This window comes from Parasteatoda tepidariorum, chromosome 6 (genome assembly GCF_982258835.1).
Source record: "Parasteatoda tepidariorum strain Cologne lab strain chromosome 6, Ptep-v5.0, whole genome shotgun sequence".
Lineage (NCBI taxonomy): Eukaryota > Metazoa > Arthropoda > Arachnida > Araneae > Theridiidae > Parasteatoda > Parasteatoda tepidariorum.
Genome location: NC_141760.1, coordinates 111494259 through 111517386, shown reverse-complemented (window position 1 = coordinate 111517386; position 23128 = coordinate 111494259). Strand labels below are relative to the sequence as shown.

Sequence of the window (23128 nt, the reverse complement as noted above, 5' to 3'; positions counted from 1 at the left end):
AGGCAGGAAATTCCTCTGTTCGACTTTCCATTAATTGTACATTCGAAAATGAAACCTCCGCATTTTGAAGTAATCCCGCGAGAGATCATCTATCCTGATTCATCAGTATTTCGGAAGCGTAAGCACGTTACAGATTCATCGATTTATCGTAACAACAGTCGCAAGAAAGAGAGTTACCATTAACAGTAAATAAGTATAGTAAAACGATGAAATAAAATTTTAATTAGACAAAATAAAGGGGAATATTTTTGTCACGTTTTTAAAGTAGACAAAAAAAGGGAAAATATTTTTTATCACGTTTTTAAAGTAAACAAAATAAGGGGAAATATTTTTTATCACGTTTTTAAAGTAAACAAAATAAGGGGAAATATTTTACCACGTTTTTAAAGTAAACAAAATAAAAAGAAATATTTTTTATCACGTTTTTAGGGTAGACAAAATAGGGGGAAATAGTTTTTTTCATGTTGGTAAAGAGGACAAAATAGGGATATTACTCTGTACATAGCCTTTATACTAAAACAGGGTGAGATATAATCACTTTCACAATAGACTAAACAAAATCAGCCTTTTTTATTAGGTAGTATTCTGGGAAGATTTCCATATCGTGATCATCTGAGGCAGAATAATCGCTAAGTCTTGGCGATTTCCAAGTACAGTTCCCAGTGAGAAATAAAAAAATAAAAATATCGAAGTATTTAAAATCTTTAAATTCGCTCTTTATAAACTAGGATAAAAATTAAAGAATTGATATAATTTAATCAAAACTGAATTGAGAAAGTTTAAAAAAAATTTAATTTTAAAAGTTAAAAAAACTTTAAAAGCTAGAAAAAGTACACAAAATAGAGGGAAATATTTTTTGTCACGTTCTAAAGCTGTTTTTCGAAGCTGTGTCGCCAAGGAAAACAAAAAAGCCTTAGTTGTGCCTTACACTTGAAGCAAAGTGATGATTTTAAACTTTAAATATAATCTTACTGTGAAAAATTATCTGAGCTTTAGGACAGACAAATAACTTAAATATTTTAAAAGTTATGAAACTTTTTTAAAAATCGCCAATTTGGCGACATTTTTCAATCTCTGGATGAAAATAAACAAAATCACTGAATCTGAGTTTTCGCAAATTTTTTACGACCCGATGTAATGCAGAATTGGAGTAAGTTATAAAATATTAAAAAAAATTAAACCACAATTATCTGCTCTTAAATATTTTTAATAGTAATCAGAAAAAAAACCTTTATGTTGTTAGGACTATTCTCACTTGTTTTAATTTTTATAAGTTTCTCTCTTTTTCGTGAGGTATATTAATAAGATTTTTAAGTGATTTTTAAGTTATTTTTTAAATAAATTTTTGTTTTAAATAAAAAATTTTTTAAATTCATCTTTAAATGCTTATTTTATCATAATTTTCAGTTTAAATTACAGAATAAAGTTTTCAAGCTGTTTATCCATTAAATGTTTGTATGTTTTTTTGGTTAACTTTACAAAATGTTACTATTTCGCACAGTGATTGTTATTTAACATACTTATAATTATTTCTTATAAACTACAAAATTTTCTCATATTTTGATGAGGTGTGAGAATTACTTTTCTGAAATCAGGGGTCTGTCCAGACATTTTGTGAAAGGTCCGGTTTTCGTGAAATTGTGAAAAAATTACTCACATTTTTTCAACCAGGGTCGCTTTCAACAATTTGTGCAAATAGGGTCCGGTTATTGCAAAAAACTTTTTCAAGGAGTCTTTAAATTGTAAATAGATACAAAATTATGCTCGGCACTGTAAAATTAAAATTGAAAAAATTTATTTTTCAAAAATAAACAGCAATTGCTGCTTCTAAATTAGAGATGCAACATACAAATATTTGGTATTTAGCCTATACTGCTGAACGCAGAATATTCATTTCGTCTGCCGAAGACAAAACTTTCGTTTACATCCATCTTTCTTGTTTTCTGCCCTGGGAAGGGTTTATTCGATTAACAAAACAGTAATGAAGATAAACAAATCTGTGAACGGTCCGTTTTTAAGTTAAAATATTTTGTGAAGGGTTCGTTTTTACGAAAAGATATTTTGTGAAGGGTCTGTAAACGGACCCAAATTTCCTCTAAACAGACCCCTGGAAATACACGCATAAAATACTATAAAAGGTAAGTTAAAAATTGTTGAGGATCAAATTCAGTTATTACATAATAGTACGCATTTTGATAAATTTTTACGACATTAAGTGAGTGCCCTTTCAAAACTTAAAAGCGCCTCTTTTTTTTGAGGAAGTGCCCTGCCATTTTTTATTTCCAGGGAGAACTCTGCTTAGGTATACAATCCGTGGCCAAATTATTAGAAGCATTAAAAGATTCTATGTAAAATCTTAATTATCAGATGATACTATACAACTTTATTGTTTTTACGTGGTTGAAACCGGTTTGTACTCGTTTGCGTACCAATTGGTGAAATTAGGCGATATATAATATACAAATTATAATTAGGTGATATATTATACAAATAAAGAATATTTATATCAGGTATTATATTAGTATATTGTAATAAATAGATCCAATTATTAGACCACTGTAGTTTTTTAATAATGACATGTTTTACACGAGCTTATAGGCAATAACTTTTATATTTAAACATACATGTAATGGGTTTTTATTAAGAAGATTTTTTATAGACTTCCTATTAGCATTTATTTTTGGCGTATTGCATTACCAGGGGTCTGTTTAGAAGAAATTTGGATCCGTTAACGGAACCCTTCAAAAAATATCTTTTCATAAAAACGGACCCTTCACAAAATATTTTAACTTAAAAACGGACCCTTCACAAAATATTTTAACTTAAAAACGGACCTTTCGCAAAATGATTTTTCCTTTAATCGGACCCTTCACAAATTTGATTATCTTCATTATTATTTTGTTAATCGAATAAACCCTTTTCAGGGCAGAAAACAAGAAATATGGATGTAAACGAATTAAGTTTTGTCTTCGGCAGACGATTCTTCCATTATTCGTCCGAAATGAATATTCTGCATTCAGCAGTATAGGCTAAATACCAAACATTTGTATGTTGCATCTCTAATTTAGAAACAGCAATTGTTGATTATTTTTTAAAATTTAATTTTTTTAATTATAATTTTACAGTGTTGAGCATAATCTTGTATGTCTTTGCAATTTAAAAACTCCTTGAAAAAGTTTTTTTTGCAATAACGGACCCTATTTGCACAAATTCATAAAAGCGGACCCTGGTTGAAAGAATGTGAGTAATATTTTCATAATTTCACGAAAAACGGACCTTTCACAAAATGTCTGGACAGACACCTGAGTACAATGTTAACCAATTGATACACGAACGTAAACAAGTTCAAACCTGCTTCAACCGCGTAAGAACAATAAATCTGTATAGTATCAGCTGATAATTAAGTTTTACATAGAATCTTTTAATGCGTCTAATAATTTGGCCACGGAATGTAATTTTATAACATTACCAAGTTTATAACAATAGTAAACATACATTCTATTCATCCATGCTTATACTTTAACTTAAAAAAAATACAAAAGAATTAAAATAAAAGTTTTTTTTTAAAAAAAAGTGAGTGAGAGGGAGAGAGAGAAGGGGATTTCTGAAAGATAAAGAAGCATTTTACCCAAGTCAATACGAATGAAGATAACAAAATAGGAAATGGAATAAAAACCTGGATCATTAAAATGCTTTAAAAAAAAAGGGGTTTAAAAAAATCAGTAGTGCTGCCTCAGGAGAAAGACAGGGGGGGGGACATCCCAAATTATCAAACCTTTGAAAGGGAAGGGTAGGGGAGAATTAATTCTTTCTTATAACCTTTCCTTTTTTTTTTATCAACTTGAAATTTTCCATTCAAGCCTCTTCATTTTTTATGAAATCAAAAAGAAAGAAATCGAAACGTAACGCCTACGTCATCAAATAAACGTTTCTCTTTTTAAAAAAAAAAGAAGAAAAAAGTCTTATCAGCAAGTGGAGTTCAGATATTAGGTTACAAAAACATGTTTCATTCCTTTTATTAACATTGTGATAATCCTACATATTAATTTTTCATTATTAATTACAAAATCAGTTTGTTATTAACCGCTCTTTATTTCTTTAAATAAAAATAAATAAATAAATAAAAATTCTTATAATTTCAGAAAAACGAAAAGAAAAAAAATTTTCCTCTAAGGTAAAAAAAAAAAAAAATTTATTTTCTATGAATTCATTGCAAATTAAAGCATAAGAAATAAATCATATTATATGATACGCGATTTATAAATAATTTTATGAAGATAACAATGAAAATCAAAAGCCATTACAAAATCACTTTTCAAGCGAAAGAAATATTGTTTTATTACTCAGAGAACAAATGTAATTCTTTTATTATATTTTTACCAACAAAGAATACAAAAATGATTTCAAAAAATTATTATAGGAATTTGATGATAACTTTGAATTTCGCATTAACTGCGCATTCGAATATATGGCGCTTTTTTTCTTGTCTCACCAACAAGCGCGTTTTACGAAAGAGTATTTTAATTTATTACGTGATACAATGGATATTTTAGATGGTACGGGTTCGAATCCAAGCGATGACTGTTCGATACGAATTCCGCATCCGGCTCGCACCGACCACAGTGCTGACGTGAAATATCCTCAGTGGTAAACGGATCATGGGTTAGAGTCCCCTTGCCATGAGGCTAACCGTGGGAGGTTCTCGTGGTCTTCCTCTCCATGTAACGCAAATGCGGGTTAGCTCCATCAAAAAGTCGGCTGTTCAACGACGGATATAAAGTAATATAAAAGCAAGATAAGCTTCAACTTATATTTCTGATAACAGAATTGTTAAAATTACTGATGCTGTCTGTTTTAACCTAATAATCTATAAATTTATACATAAATATCCAACATAACCTCGAGAAAATAAGCTAAATATATTTTTTACTGGTAGCAAGGGTGATGCTTAAATTCCGTTCAAAAAAAAAAAAAAAAATGGCGGGTATTCTATGATTGAAAGAATATAAACACCATTTTAACAAATATGCTCTAACAAAGAATTTTCTGACTTATCTTCTGACATAGCCAGTGAGTGCCTAATTTGTGCCCTTTATCGTTCTTTAAAAAATGAATTTAATATGTAATGCTTATAAAAAAAATTTTGTTGTCATTTTTACTTTTTAGAAATGTTTGCCTGTACGGAGTTAGAAGGGAAAATGGTTTAAATAGCTTTTTTTTGTCTACGTATTTCTCACATTTAAGGTATTTGATTACACTTAAAGATTACACTTTTTCTCACTTAAGGTCTTTTTTTCGATCGCTTGATATCTATGTCCCTTGATTCACTTAAACATTTTGGGTTATTTTTAAGGGAAATTTTAACCGTTTCCTAACAACTCTGGAATCGTTTTTACAAAATGTTTCTCATATGAAATAGCCTCTTTATTTTTAGTTCTATCAAAATCAATATTTTCTTATTTCCAAAATTTTTAATGTCTTATTCTAAATCTCCCTCTTGAATGAATCCACAGTGTACTTTTAATTCATTATTAGCCGGACAGAAGCCACAAAACCTAACAGCATATTTCGGAAAATAAGAATAAAATTTTGCATTTAAATATGTCCGTTACTTAATAATATTTCCGCTCTCAATGGGAATATAGAAAGTATCATCTGCTAAATTTATATTCCAGGGTGCATAGCCAGTATTTTCAACAAAAAATAAGCACCTTTTAAAACTTTTTAAGCAATCAAAAAATATTTTTAATCACTTTCCAGAAAGAAAAAAAACTTTAAAAAATCGTAATTAGGATCTTTGCAGTAATAAAAAATATTTTTTTCTATCATTTAAAGTTCCTAATTTATAAAATTCAAAAAAGTTTTCACAAACTTCTCGCAATCATGATAAAATAACTAGTTTCTGATAAACATTAGTGAGAAAATTGTAAAAATCGTGCATTTTTTTTGTAATTTAGAACTAAAAGATAAAAAATGAAGCGCTTTTTACAAACCCCAAATAAAAAAAAGCTACGCACCGTTTTTTAAGAATTGGCCCTTTCAGATTTTAAATTTTGCAAGAGTTAAATCAAATCGATAATTCTCTCTACAACTAAACGAACTTAATACTTTTAAAACTGTCATCCGAATTTGATATTTTAACGTTCACAAAAATGTTAGCTAACGCGTGACTAAAACATACCTTTTCTTTACCAGCTTGCACATGACTGTTAAAAAAGTGTATCAACATCTAGTAAGCATATTATTTCTCACCAAACGCATTTCGAATAAAACATTCAAGAGATAAGATTTATAGCGGAAACCGAATTAACAATTTTAGTAACAGGCCCAATGATGTCGAACTGATGATCCTGAACCGCATCTTTATTCGATCACTTTCGTTTGGATATTATTATTTTTGATATTCTTTGAAGCATATAAACATAAGGGCTGTATTTTTAATTACCTCAATTCCTTCGTTTAAGTTATTTAAATTTCATACAAAAAGAAAGCGTGTGAATTTCGCGACACTTCGGACATTTTGGCTCATTAACTAGCAAAAAAAAAATTATTTTTTAACCTGTTTTCTCGCATCAGTTTTTAATCAATTTGTTCTTGTCTGATATCCGGAATTAGCCATATTTTGATTCGAAATTTTTGAGGATCTAAGCCTATCCAACAGACGGTTTTTTACCCATATCCCCCATGCTTGATACTAATAACTCTTGATCAAGAAAACTGGAATATTCGCGACAGTAAGTTGACTCATTAAATTAACTAACTTTTCTCAATTTACAATAATAACAGTCAATTTAAATGCAAATTGAACATAGTTTTCAGTCGCTTATTTTTGCGTTGTTCGGACTTGCCACTCGAGAAAGGTTTTAGCACTTTTCATAATTTTCTTTTTCGTCATTAAGAGGACGCCATACTGAGGAAGAAAAGTTTCCTCTCAAATTCTCTTTCCCCTTCATTACTCATTTAAAATGTAGAAAAAGTGAGTTCAGACAAACCTAGAGTAAGCCACGAAGTTTCAAATACTGAAAAGAAAATTTTCTAAACATAAAAATGAAAATTAAATTTTGAGAAGATAACTTAGGATGACGCAACGGTGCATGACGCAATCTGTTTGCATTTGAATATTTTGAAATATTTTTTTCAGCAATTGAAACTTCATTACTTACTCTAGGTTTGATTGAACTTACTTTTTCCTTTTTTTTTAATTAGGAATGAAGGAGAAAGAGAATTTGAAACAAAAATTTTCTTCCGCGTTATGGCCGTCCTCTTAACCATTCCACTTTTTCCACAAAATATTTTACGGAATCTCTCTACCACATTTAAAAGCTTTTTCTAAGGATTGAAAGAACTAATTCCGTTTTAGAAGGGACAGGAATAATTCTTACACTTTTAATCAAATTTCCAGTACTTAAAGAATCTAGTTTTTTTAACCTCTTATGGGGATAATTTAATTCTAGCGTTAGTTAACTCCTTATTAAAGTTGCACTAGCTTAATTTTCTCGTATTACATTTCAAATTTAGCTCTGTTCAATTTTAGTTTTTTTTTTCCATCTAAAACACAATTAATTACACTAAGAAAAAAATATTTAATCAGATTTATAAAAAATGTCACTATCCTCAGTTATAGTTTTCAAATGGTATTCGTAGGTATTAGTAATCCTAATTCCTCAGCGACGAGCTCTTATTCTTTAAGACTTAAGCATCGCCGTTTATTCCCAATTATATTAATTTGAAAACAAGCAAGGAAACAAGGTAATTGCTCTCACCTTGAATGTACACTGGTTCCACTGTTCGCAAAATGGATTATATTTTACTCTCGGGTCCCCACGGTCCAATGGTTTTTTCCTTATAGCACAATACAAAGTGCGTTTTTAGAGCCCGGGGGGGAGGGCTTTAATAATGGGAACTTTCTAAAAAATTTCCCTTGATATTTCAGACAAAGAAAATTTTTATACATCATCGATAGGCCGGGATAGCCTGGTTGGTAGGGCACAGGGTTCATGTCCAGGAGGTCGTGGGTTCGATCCCCGCCGGCCGAAAACTCCCCGTGTAGTCAATGGTGACTGTTGCCCTTTACATCTGTCGAGTCACAAAGTCCTCCGCGTTCCCATAACAAAACATATCTCTGGGGGTACTGATCCAGGACTTCCCTTGTCTTCTGGATTGGGTTCAAAATGGCAAGGCTATGGAGTTGAACATTAGTAATCATAAACCCACTAATTGGGTCGGCTGCTCAGCTATGGTCATAAAATAAAATCAACATCGATTTAAATTCATCAACAAAATTAAAACGATAAAGAGATAAAAAACAATCTTTTTCGAAATATTTAGCAGACATTAAAATTTATTTCCTTAGGGGTGAAATTTAGAGAGCTATTGTGACTATTTTCATTTCGTCCAACTCAAAAACTGGATTCCCAGTACGCCCATGGCACATGTTGATAATTTTTTTTTTTTCTTCAGTAGTCAAATTTGCTCAAAAAACGCTAAACACTATTTTTTTCTTTCAATTGTTCAACTGTCTTTTATATACTAATTTTGGCACTTTAAAATTATTTGTAAAATTTTAAGATTACATGATTCTAAAATTTTAAGATTTGTTAGCTTCTCCACTTTTAAATTACGTAATTAACCTCTTCACTACTGAAGTATAAAGTATTTTGTATAAAGTAAGTAGTATAAAGTATTTTACAGTTCCGAATTTCTATTTTACTCCCATATTCAATACAAATTACATTGCCAGGGAGCTAATAATTTTAGGCAAACATACAGGGACTTCAGGTTTTATATAAGTAAACGAAAATAAGTACTTCAAATGTAAATTGCGCCTAAAATTGGAACAAATATGCAATTAATGTTACATTATTGTCTATTTAAATAGTATGAGGACTAGATTTAAAAATTATTTAGAAGGAAAAAAAATTTAAAAATACAAAGATACAGAAATGCTAATATGTTACGAAAAAAATTACATTCAGCATTTGATGAAATTTTATTTCATAATTATTTATGAAAATTATTTATTTATTTAATTAATATTACAAAATAATTTAAATTATTTCGTGAAATTTACAGTGCATAAAACACTGGTGCCTTTTTCTGCAATAAAGGTAAACTCTTACAAACACGGCACACTTTCAAACAATCATTTTTCAAATTTGCAGTTATTTAGATCTAAGAGAAAGCTATTCATTAATAAAATTTCTTTAATTTTCAAAATCTCAATTATTGATAAATTTTTTAAATTCGAATGAAATTCTTTTTCAAACCACTTTTTATGAATTTAATATTCAAGTACAAATATAATTCTAATAATCCAACAGATTTTTTTAGAAATTATTAAGATTACTTTTTGTAGTTAAAAAATACTGAAATAGTATAGATTTACTTGCAATTAAAGTGTCAGAAAAAAAAGAAGAAAAAAAAGTTGTCCCATTTGCTTCAAAGGGATAATGCTTGTGCATAGATCAACTGATTGGGCAACTCTGACAGCAGTTTTTGAAAGTAGAAATACGTATTATTAGGATACCTATCAATATTTCATTCTTTTTTTTCCTTCAGAAATATATATTGAACTTAACAAAGTAAAAAGTACGTAAGCAATCCTATTTGTTTTCCTTCGAAAAATGAATCTCCAATTTTTCGCTTTTACTGCATTGGAATTGCATAGCTAATTGCCCAGCAAGTTTTCATTGAGTCAAATAAAAACAGTTTATTTAATAAATAGTTTGTCTATGAAAAGAACTCCCCTAGCCATTCGTCAGGAGTGCGATGACTATGGTTATGAGGTGCAACTATTTCAAGTCATTATTTAAGGCAGGTTTTAGCTTCGGTCCGCAAGAGAAAGGGAATCAGGGGTGAAAAAAGCTGAAAGAGAACTTTGCCATTGCGTAATCCTAAGTTATCTCCTGATAATTCATTTTCATTTGAATATTTTAAAAATCTCTTTTCAGTAATTGAAACTTCATGGCTTACTCTAGGTCTGTCTGAACTCACTTTTTCAATACTTTCAATTTTAAATTAGCTATGGAGATGTATGAGAATTTGCAACGAAAAGTTCATCCGGTGCTATTATGTCCTCTTAAGACTTCGTGGCAAGGGGAGTTCTTTCCATCCACAAACTATATCTGTATTACATAAATGATGTCAACTTAATGTTTTTGTAATTTTAAAAAAATCATATAGATACAGAATAACTTTCTATGAGTATAGATAGTCCATTTAGCATCATTTTATTCATTTGCCTATAATATCAGAAACGTTTTGTATTATATATCATGTAACGACTAAAACAAATTAAAATTACTAAATTTATATTAAGAATAAAAATTTTTAGTTTAATAAATATATTTATTTAAAATATTTGGAAATTTTAGTTTTCTTTCTTCTCAGATCAAACAATAAGATTCCTGATTATTTTCTAAACGTTTGTGTGAATACAAAAAGTTTCTTATTTGAGGAAAGTTTTTTATTGAGGTATTGAGGAATTCAAGAAGTGTTTGGTCTTGGGGCCGGGATAGCCTGGTTGATAAGGCACTGGGCCCATGTCCAAGAGGTCATGGGTTTGATCTGCCGACCGAAGACTCCCTGTGTAATAAATGGTGATTGATGCACGTTAAATCTTTCAAGTCATAAAGTCCTCCATGTTCCCATGAGGGTACTGATCCAGGAGTTTCATCGTCTTCTGGATAGGTTCAGAATTACAAGGCTACGGAGTTGAACATTAGTTGTCGTAAACCCAAAATTGGGTCGGCTGTTCAACGACGGATATAAAATAAAATATAAAATACTTAAACCAGGAGTTCCCTTGTCTTCCAGATTGGGTTCAAAATTAAAAGGTTACAAAGCTGAACATTAGCAGTCGAAAACCCAAAATTGGGTCGGCTGTTTAACGGCAGTTATAAAAAAAAAAATATGTTTGCTCTTAATTGGTTGTGTTAAGTCTGGTTTTCAGCAGTATCACTTGGCAATTCGGAATAGTGTAAAATAACCTGAAGGTTTTGCGGATAACAGCTTACTCATGCAATAAACAATGCTCTTCCCAAATGTTTTTAGAACAGCGGTCCATATTGCCAGCCCTTTCATCCCTATAAATCCCCCTTTAGTCCTATTTGTAAAAATGAGCCACACATCCCTTAAAAACACTCATAATATTTTTTTAAGTATGTCTTTTTCAGGGGGGATATTAATAATTTTTTTAATGACTTTAACTTTCAAAATTATTTTTTAAATAACTTTTTCTTTTTAAAACATGCAACTTTATGTGTTTATTTTCTCATTATTTTTAGTTTGAATAATATAAAAATCTTTATTTAATAATTCAAGCTGAAATATAATAATTTTTTTTTTTTTTTGAAAAATTTAAGCCCAGAGATTAGCATGCCTTTAATTATTTTTATAATTTAATTAGTTTCTCTTATTCTGATAAGTAGAGAGAATGATTGTTTGGAATAATATACATATAAAATAGTAAAGGAGGGTAATTTAAAAATTGTTGAAGATCAAATTTAGTTATTACATAATAAATTTTTATGGTGTCAAATAAGTGCCCTTTCAAAACTTACACTTCCCATTTTTGTGAGGTAGAGCTCTGCACTTTTATATTCATAAGGAGAACTCTACAATAAATAATACAAGAAGTCGAGAACAATAGATTTAGTGCATACGAGTTACCTTTTTCGGCAAAAAAACAGCAATTCAGTGACAATTAATAAGCAAAGTTTTAATCACCACTTTTAATATATAGAAGCCTCGTGGCTAACGTTAATTTTGCCCTAAAATATTCTACCTTTTTTGTTTTATATTAAACCAGAGCATTCCCTGCTCAGTTGGCAAGGTTTAAGGCAGAACAGATTAATCCACAGTTTGAACAGTCCTGTCCTAATCATCTTTGTCCAAAACCCTTTTTCACACCCTTTTAAAAATTATGTCACAATTTAAAAAAAATATTGTGAAAAATAAAAGGTTAATTTTTGAACAAGAAACAGGCTAGTTCTTATTTTATTAAAAAAGTTTATTACTTTTAATATATCATTTTTTTATCCTTGTGTAAAAACATGATTTATCAGCATTAAAAGCATATTTATTCATATTTAAAGGATAATGAATTCACCTTTGTTGTTTAATGAATTGTGGTGCCTCGAAAGTTATGTATCTTTTCCTATTATATTACTTTCCTTTAATAAATTAAAGCAAACTGTATAAAAAGTATAAAATATTTATTAATACAGTAGGGAACCGATTATCCGGAACGATCGGGACCATCGCTATTCCGGATAACTGATTTTTCCGGTTTTCTGAATCGCTACAAAAAGCCGTTTTTTTTTGTTAACCCCAACTAAAATAAATTTTTTTTTGTGGATATAATCTTAAAAAGAAGAAAAAACGATGGAGTAATACACTAATGATTATTTCCAAAATGATGGTAAGGTAAACATCTTTCAAAAAAGAAAGAAAAATCCTAAAATGTTATGAGGAAAAAAAAAATTTTTTTTTAAAAATGGCGGGAAAATTTATTGAATTTCGTTCCGGTTTTTTGGTTTTCCGGTTTTCTGATTTCCGGATAACGGGTTCTGTACTGTATATGTAATTATTATGCATACACTGGTTACTACACATATAGAATTCTTACCTTTTACCAATGTTCAAGGTTTTGGACAGTTTAAGACAGTAAAACGTCCTATCTAAACCCAGTTGAGGACATACAAAACCCCAACCCTGTTTCTGTGGTATCTAGGTTAACCGCTAAAGTCTTGGGTCAGATTTAGTTTGGATCACAATGGAAATAAAGTATTCAAAATAAGAATAACTAATAGAACTTACCATGGATAATGCAGCAGCATTTGGATGTGCATACACATAGCTGAAGGGGGGAGGTGAAAAATAATCATATCTCCTACCTGAAAAATTAATTCTTAATTATTATTCCATATCAAATAAAAATTTAAAAATTCAATATTTAACAATACCAATTTTTTTTGAGAAAGAAAAAATGCAAAAAATCAAGATATTTTTTATTTCATTAATAAATACAAGGAACTAAAACGAAACCTAATACACAAGTTTTAAGTTGAAATTTAAATTTTTCTGTGTAAAAAACATTTAATTTACCATCAGTTTACTATCCCGAATTATCAAGGGGAAAAGGAAAAAATTTAAGTATTAGTGTTTGTATGATAGTTTTTAAAACAAGGGACAATACAAAGTGATATTTCCGAAACACTAGTGAAGAGATACGCTATTATTATACCCTTTTTTTTCCTACGTAAATTCAGCAACCATCGTATATAAAATAGCACAAACGTTTGTAGTCCCACAATCCAACAGCAAAACTTGCAAACAAAACTTGTCAAACTTCCAATTACAGCAGATTATCATTATTATTTTTTTTTTTAGCTTCTGGTCGAGTCACAAAATGTACTGACAAATTCTGCTTACGTAACATTACGGTGTTTTGCACTAAACGCCTTAAAAATTTATCAAAATGTGCAATATAATGCACTAAAAAGTAATTCTTCCTGATTATTGAAATCAGATAAAACCATGTAGTTTATTAAAAAAAAAATTTAAAGCATGCTAAAAGACAATCACCATGCACAAATATTTTTCAAAAAAAGTAGTATATTAAAAATAAAAAAAATAATCATTGATAAACTTAAAAGCTGAAAGCTTTTTTCAATAATTTAAACTGAAAATTATGAGAAAATGAACATTTTAGGATGCATTTTTAAAAAAAGGGTATTTATTTAAAAAAAATTATCTTAATAATCACTTAAAAAATTTTTTTGATATACTCCTTCCCACCCAAAAAAAAGAGGAACTTCCAGTTGAAAACAATCCTCAGAAAACTAAATATTTCTAACAGTTATTAGAATTAAACCTAAAAACACATATAATTTTACCAGTGTATAATTATTTAAACAATTAAAATAGATTTAACAAAATTAGCTAACAAAAAGGGGGAGGAAAGAATGTGCATCAAAGGGAACCATTTCATTGTATATTTGAAACTTTCTAAACATTTAAATTTAAACCACAGATATCTACATTATTGACCCAGAAAAAAATTTTAAAAAAAATATCGGATATTTATGCATTAAAATTCGTTGTAGAGCTGTTGGCGTAACATAAAAAAGTTACAAAATTATTAAATACATTGAGAGATTGAATAAAAAATTATTTTTTCTAATTTAAAGTTACATTAGAACTTCTTTCACTTGGCAATAAATGATCTTTTAGAACTTAAATTGGCTTACAGAGCTTAATTGCACCCTTTTCACAATTAAAGTCTTGCTTCATTAACTGAAGCATAAATATTTCATACAATGAGAGATAAAATGAGAAAAATGTTGAAAATGCCATTACATAATGATATGATTGCTATATTAATTCCCTCAATCTCCTCTAAACTAATCATTTTTATTATAAATTGCTACTTTTAATTTTACTATAAATATTAATACTAGATCTTTACCAACTTTCTATTTTTTTCTAATTTCTTTTGTATTTTATTTCAAGTGTAGATAAAAAAAATAATAAAAAATCACTAGGTATAACAAAATTTAATAGCAATGCAGATGTAATCTACATAAAACATTGGTTTACCCAGTGGCTTTATGATTATCTTTTGTCATCTTATTTCTTTGAATGTAAACACTATGAAAATTCTCCTTTCTTTTTCCATACTAACCATATTATTTTTCTATATTAAAATGCTACATCTACAATAAAATAGATACAACTGACTATTACGCTTGATCAAATAAAAAATAAATATTTAAACGTCTCTTTTTTTTAAGGGTAGACAATTTGAAGATTTCAGTTAATTCTATTTTAAAATAATATTCAGAGCCTGATTAAGAAATCTGGAGGGCACAAGTGTGGAAATGTGCCCATTGGTTACAACTTTAAACCAAAAATTTACATATTTAAAATGTTTATTTATAAGAAATTTATTATTTATAACAAAGGTAAATTTGATATATTAACAAATTTGAGAGTATATTTACTTCAATTTTTTTTAACTCAAAATTCCAATCAACGATTTTTAAGGAAAAGTTGAAAAAAGATGGGCCCGCAGCACGCCGAAATGTTAGCCCTAGGCCCCACTAGTCTTAAGATAAATAAGGCCTGGATAATTTTATTGTTTCAATCGACGTACTCTATTAAAACAATATTTTTAATCGTAATTTTTTTCTTGAGTGTTGAGACGAGCAGATAAGCTGTCGCAAGGCAAAAATTTCGTTTTATAAAATAGCTGTAGGATGAGAAAATTCCAAAGCTGCCCACCCCCACACTTAAATGAAAACATCAACAAAAGACCATGCCGTCCCCTTCGTTTCTAATATATAACTTAACTAAATGACAAGAACTCACTTCAAAGTAAATGAGATTATACTAAAAAAAAAACTATGGAACATGTGGTATTATAAGACGACCCTCATAAAAAAAAATGTATAATCCTGTCAAGGTCATTGAGCAAAAATGAAAACATTTAACTTACCCGGCGGCGGCAGCAAAGAGCTCCGATCGTCCAGCGGCCTGTCTGGTGGAATACTTTTTGGAGGTATATAGCTCGGATGAGGAATTTGTACAATGGCCTTTTCCTGAAAAATAGAACAATTTCATTGTTTCAAATCGGATGGAAGATCGTCCATGAAACAGACGCATTCGAATAGAAAGAAAAAAAAAGATTCCACACAACAAGATCACACGCCCCTACCTCTCCTTCAGTAACGAGGCTACTTTTGACCTCCGTAAGATTTTCAACAGACGATTTTTGTTCTTCTTCATCCTCCCCTTCCACCTGATAGACTTTAATTTCATCATCAGGGTCTATAGGGGAGTGATTCACATGCGGCATTTTTCTCTTATAGAAATTTTTATGCAAAATTCCTTAACACAAAACCTATTCACAACAAACATCACACACTTATCTCCGCCGACAGAAAGCCGGCCCACTAAGCTGCCGAACTTTCGGACAAATCAGAAGACGAGGTTGCCGTACTCTTTACAGTTTCTTCGCCAATATTATTTTTTTTCTCGGTTTAGCGCTTTTTTGCTACTTTTATTTCGAGGATGTTTATTGTGGAACTTCCGTCGGTGATATAAAATAATAATAATAATTAATATGAATAAAAACTTTAAATATAGCTAAATTTGTAACATCAACAACTTCCACAATATTTTCCTTATATTTTATAATTAAATACAAATTAGGGGTTGTAAGTGTTATTATGATTAATATAATTTTAGATAAAATACGTTTCTTTCTTTTTTTTATTTTTTTATTTATCTGTCATTTCTCAATATAGGCAATTACATGGATAACATCAAAAATTTCCGTAATGCTTTATCCCTTAAAAAAAATTTTATTAAATAGAAATTAAGGAGTGCAAAAATTTGTTTGATCATTTCTTTTTCGATTATTTATTTATTTATTTATTTATTTTTATTGATGAAATATGCAGATTTTTATTATTTAATAAATTGTAAAGGCCCCAATTTTTTTCCTAAATCATCATTTTTTTTACAGTTTGTGAAATAGTACAATAGGATGTAAAATTGTATGGTTATTTAAATAAAATATTTTAAAAAAAACGTTTTAAGCTCAATTGTTTCGTGCTTTATAAAAATTCCTTTAAAATATTAATATTTAATAAAACTTTTACTTTTTCAAACTCAGTTAAATGTAATAAATTAAATAAGAGAACAAAAATTTTCGACAATAATATCTATTTTGCGCTACTGTTTTACGTAATACAAGCTATTCATTTTTTGTAAATTATTACTAGAGCGGCGAGACAAATATTTTATTTATTAATTATTTATGTTGTAAATTTCACGTTGTTCTGGTATATTGTGTAATTTTATCATTGTTTCCGAACATTTCAATTTATTTTCAAAAAAATAAATCGCTGCCGAGTTTTAATTTCTTTAGGGAAGTTATTAAAAAGAGGGCTGAATAAATGAGAAGAACGAGCAAAATTTTTGAAAAAATTTTAAATTAATGGGAAAAAACTTTTATTTTATCTATAAAACATTAATTTGTTTTGCTAAGTCTTTTAATTCAATAAATTTCAGTTGTCAAAAGAGACAAGTGACGGTCTCAGTGTGTGTGCATATTATTATTATTTTTTTTTTCTTAGTAGAACTAGGATTCAAGTGCACTTGGCAACAAACAGTTGTCGGAATACCCTTTATAATCTTCCATTTGGCCGTAAACAAACACGTCAAATGAAGACGTCAAATCCAAAACGCGGATAGTGTAAAACAGTGTTAAGAACCTAATTCTTAAGATTACTGTTTTTAACTTTAAAATGGCCGGGAATACATCCTCAGTCTTTTTAAAACAAGTGTGGACCACGGGGCCAGTGGTTGCGGGTTCGAATCCCACCGTAGGCATGGATGTAACTTTCTCTCTCTGTATGTTCTATATCCTTTCTTCTGTCTGATTGTGCGAATGTAACCCGCCCTATAAATGGGTTTGTGGTTGTAAGACGTGTAATTCTGGCATTTCTGAGGCCAATGGGAAGTAGACCCAAGTGCTCGCCAGTAAAAAAAAATAATAATAAATAAATTTAAAAAAACTATGCTTGGTGTTAAACACGAAAAAAATCACATATTAAAATTTAAATTTTTCAAGAACAATGGATTCATATTAAATTTTGTATTTTGCATTGTAAAATTAAATTATTTTAAATTATGTAAAAATTTGTATCCTAACAATTAAAAGTTCTTGACTTTTATTAAATTAAGTAAAAATAATAATTAATAATTATTAAGAATTACTTTTTGCATTTACTTACTCAATTACTTATTTTTACTTTTGACTTAAAAATTACTTTGGAAATTATTTTTCGCAGTATTATTAAATATCCTAGGATAAACTAATTTTATAAATAAATATGCGCAACAATTTTCAATTCGCTTCAAAGGTTCTCGAGTTATGTTACGCAAAAACTAGAAGTCATGTTACCTAAAAGATCAAGTTATGTTACTCAAAGAGTAAAAGTTACGTTTCTAAAAGATCGAGTTATGTTAAGCAAAAAGTAAAAGTTATGTTACCTAAAAGATCGAGTTATGTTACACAAAAAGTAAAATTGACATGAAAGAGTCCTAAAAAACGAATTTTTTTATACAAAATGTTCATATTTCCATAAATATTTACTCCAGGTTTACGAAACTTTATGCAGTTACGAGTAATAAAGATAACAACTAAAATAATCGATACAAATTACAAGCTTATTGCTTGTTGTTGTTGTTAATTTACGTCGCACTAGAGCTGCACAATGGGCTTGTTGTTGTTGTTAATTTACGTCGCACTAGAGCTGCACAATGGGCTATTGGCGACGGTCTGGGAAACATCCCGGAGGATGATCCGAAGACATGCCATCACAATTTTGATCCTCTGCGGAGGGGATGGCACCCCCGCTTCGGTAGCCCGACGACCTGCGCGCGAAGTCGAGCACTTTACGGTAGCACAGTTTAACGAGGACCAATACCGCCCACCCTCGGTCCCTACGCAGACTGATCCAAATGGTCACCCACCCGCACACTGACCGTAGCCAGTGATGCTTGACTTCGGTAATCTGCTGGGAACCGTGTCTTAATGATCAGTCCACTGCGGGACAAGTTTATTGCTTGATTTTATTTCAAAATATGAAAAATCACATGAACTAAACATCTCTGAATATACAAAATAATCCTGCAAGTATTTCTTGAGAAATTTAAACAAATGTCAAATACATGTACATATATGTGGCCTAGTTTAAATATATATATTGCCTCATAAATCCCCTTATTAATAATCTATAATTTTAAAACTTGGTCAGATGTTAGATTATAATAAACTTTAACATCATACCAAAGGAAATAATTGTAAACAAATTAAGGGGCAATCTGGCACAATATACATATTGTATATATACGTATATACATACATATTGTGGCACAATATGTAAGTATCTATGTATATACGTGTAGGTGCGTACGTTAGCTTTAAAATATAGAAATTGTGATATTTACTATATCTAATGTACAGTTGTATGTACTGCATTGTATATACTGTATCTATATGGCCCCATATCTCCCCTTTATATTAACCTATAATTTTAAACTCAGTCAGATATTCTAATATACTGTACTACCATACCAAATGAAATAATTTTAAACAAATTATGGTTCCCATAATGTGGCACAATATGGTTCCATTGGTAAACCACAGAAATTACTTATATAAAGTTTTGTTATAAGTCAGGAGTCGAGATTCAGGAGTCGAGATATGAGCGGTGAGGTTACATTGAACATTCTGTTCTCCTAATTTGTCTATAATTATTTGCTCCAGTATGGTAGCATATAGCATATTATAATATTATAGTATCTGAAAGAGTTTGAAAATTATAGGATGTTATTTAAGAAAGAAATTTAATTTTATTTTATATCCGTCGTTGAACGGTGGACCCGATTTTGGGTTTACGACCATGGAGCTAGGAGTAGATGGAGGAGACACTAGCAGAAATTCGTGAAGCCGAAAGCTCGGCAATGTTAACCGCGAAATTAACCGTCGGCCATCTTACATACTTCAAAACATTGGCAGTTGTAGCTCGTTTATGCTTGAATTGTCGTATGTTCGGACAATCATTATCATTTTTATTTTATTCGTTATTCGAGTAGTCTTACTTTGTCTTATTATTTTTTCTTGGACTTCTTATTATTTTAATTATGACTTCTTGCATCTTAAGGTTTTATGTTACTTTATAAAAATTTCAGCTGTAGTTTTATTTCTTTCTGTCGAAGTTATTCATCTGAAAATTGATATTTTTTAATTAATATTTTTGATTAAATTGATATTTTTTAAAACCAGGAAGTATCCCATTGCATTCCAAATATGAAATAGATAAAAAAAATTTAAATTTATTAAAAATCTAATATTATATACACGTGATTGCATCTAATATTAGATAATAATAAAGTACTCCATGATTATATATATACATTTATTCTAAGCTTTATAGTGATGTAGTTTTGGCTTAATGTTAAGGTATTGATAGTTTTTGTTCTATACCTTCATTTAATGTATTTCTCCTAAAAAATAAAAAATAATAATTTTTATTAAAGCGTAGGGTTTTCTAATCCCTAAACAAAGTCCTTTCTTAAATCAAAGTGATTTATTTAAATTTAGCAATAATCAATTTCCTATTTATAGAGAATATATATATATATATATATATATATATATATATATATATATATATATATATATATATATAGTATATATTTAAGGATTTGTGAAGTTAAACCTTTTTAAAGAAATTGTTTATTGCTCTCAGGGCTAAGATATTTTGAGTTAGTCACTAGAATACTGTGATAATATTTTCTCAATCTCTAATTTTTATTTGTTTTTAAGAAATATTTTGACAAAATTTTTTTAACTAATTTACCTAGTAAGCAATTAAAAATGTCATATTTTAAGTATTCATAAAATTTTCATAGTATAAATTATTTAGGTATATTAATATGGATTTGTATAGACTAATTTTTAGCAAGAGAAATGAACATAAATTATGTATTGCACTTTCTGAAATTCTTTTTTTAACAAGAAACATCTTTCAACATTGTGGTATTCAATTTTATTTTCTATATTGAGCTATGAGTTAGCTCGATGGATGTGACATATTCATAACCGCTCAGAGCTTGTACTTTAAATTCTAATTTTTCTTAACGTAATAAGTTTATCTACCTTCACTAGTATAATAATTATTAAGTTTGAACTTATAAAACTCTCAGGGTGGTTGAAATTTTACAATTCTTAATAAATTTAATTATATTTTTTAAGTTGTATTGATAAATACATAGCGATTGTAAAATGAAATAGATCTACTTTTGTTTTAAAAATTCTCCAAGTTAAAGTACTTTTTTTTTCTAAATGATTTTGTTGTATACCTTCATTGAAAACATTAAATGTGTTTTTCTCTACATTTAAGAATCTTTTTCTGGATTTATAAAGTTCAATGCACCCCTCTAAGGAAATTGTTAGTTGCTTTTTGTTCTATACATTAAATGTACATACCTTCATTGAAAGAATTGAACATGTTTCTCTCTCAATGTATATATATATACATTATTATTGTTTATTTATATATATTATTATTGTTTTTTTTTATACATAGAATTTTCTAATCCCTAAGTTAATTTTTTTTTCTTTCAAATTTAATAATTTTGAGAACAGCTATATTCAATTTATAAACAAAATATATGTATATATTTAAGGATCTGTTTCTAGATTTTTCAATGTGCCTTTGCTAAGGTTTAAGAATTTTTTTTTTTTTGAATAATCACTAGAATACTGTGATAATATTTTATTAATCTGTAACATATTTTTCCTTTTTTTGAATAATCACTAGAATACTGTGATAATATTTTATTAATCTGTAACATATTTTTCCTTTTTTTAAATAAACATTTTGACATATTTTTTTTTAAATTGATTTAATTTGTATGCAATTAAAAATGTCCTATTTAAGTATTCTTAAAACTCTCAAAGTCTTCATATGTATAGATTTATTTTTAGCAAGAGAAATTTGTATAAATTTATGTATTTCATTTTCTGAAATCATTCTTTAACAATAAACATCTTTCAATATTGTGGTATTCAATTTATTTCTATATTCAGCTTGGAGTTAGCTCCATGGATGCAACACATTCATAACTACCTAATTTTTTTTTTCTTGTCTTTTCTTAAAATAATTAGTTACCTGACTTTATGAACCTATGAATTAAAACTATCAGAGTAATATAAATTTTAAATTTCTAGATAATAAACTTTTTTATCAACTTGACCTAATATTAACTTTACCAAGAATTCCATTTGTTTTAAAAATTCTGTCAAGTTGAAATGTTTTTTCTAAAAGTTAGAAATACGAAAATTCTAACGGCTAAATAAAAATGGAGAAAGCTTGGATGGATGGATCTCTTATTTAACTTAAAAGACTAAACTCGACACTATATATCAAATTAAGAACCCTTCAAAACCGCCCTCCAAGCTTCGTTAAAAAGTATGGATTAACTAGAAATAGAAAGAAGTATGAGCGCACAGCGACGCAGCAAGTAAGATGGCGGAGAACTCTCGCGGTTGCTTCACCTTGAAAGGAGTGGGCCAATGGGAGTGTCCTCTCCACTTACTCCTAGCTCCATGTTAACGACCACTAATGTTCAACTCCGTAGCCTTGTAATTTTGAACCAATCCAGAAGACAAGGAAACTAATGGATCAGTACCCCCAGAGGTATGATTTGTTATGGGAACATGGAGGACTTAGTGACTCGAGAGATTTAACGTGCATTGATCACCATTTACTACACAGGGAGTCTTCGGCCTCTTATGCATCCTCACTGAGGTTCTTATGATGACGGCGGGAGAATTCTTTAAACCAGTTGCCAGCAACCATAATTAATTAACTACACCAGAATTCTTTAAATCGTTGCCTTTGATGGTACTTCACTACCAAACATCGATTTCATTCTATCGTTCTATTCGTATTCTGAGTCAAACTTTGTTGTAAGTCATAAAAAATCATAGTTCTGAAATTTCTTCGACGTAACTCCATTATTTGTCAACACTTATGCTTTTTTCAAAAATCTCAGTAGAGTCTCACAGCTTTTGAAGTTCCATAAATGCGGACGATCACGTAAATGTTTGAATTTGGATAAAAGTCGTCTACGCTGAAATTGTGTTTTTGCTGCCTAATTCTAAGTATTAGTACTTGTCCGCGCATACGCACTTAAACATATTCATACATACTAAAATATTGTGCCACTTAATTTTTCTATTCTCGATCGCAACACTTGAACAAAGAATATATATTCTTTGGCTTGAATATGCCCTCTAACGGTTGTTGTTGTTAATTTACGTCGCACTAGAGCTGCACAATGGGCTATTGGCGACGGTCTGGGAAACATCCCGGAGGATGATCCGAAGACATGCCATCACAATTTTGATCCTCTGCGGAGGGGATGGCACCCCCGCTTCGATAGCCCGACGACCTGAGCGCGAAGTCGAGCACTTTACGGTAGCACAGTTTAACGAGGACCAATACCGCCCACCCTCGGTCCCTACGCAGACTGATCCAAGTGG

General features: G+C 29.5%; 1 protein-coding gene across 1 annotated transcript in view; it reads right to left on the bottom strand.

Annotated features, from left to right (window-relative positions):
* Positions 1–15983, bottom strand: part of LOC107449152 (protein pangolin, isoforms A/H/I/S) — a 93566-nt gene extending 77583 nt beyond the window's left edge. The window contains exons 1-3 of the mRNA XM_043045062.3: positions 15719–15983; positions 15500–15602; positions 12820–12896 (exon numbers count right to left, since the gene is read on the bottom strand). Coding sequence (XP_042900996.1) covers positions 12820–12896; positions 15500–15602; positions 15719–15859 — 321 coding nt within the window. The 5' untranslated portion in view covers positions 15860–15983. The remainder of the gene's footprint in view (positions 1–12819; positions 12897–15499; positions 15603–15718) is intronic.
* Positions 15984–23128: the final 7145 nt, after the last annotated feature.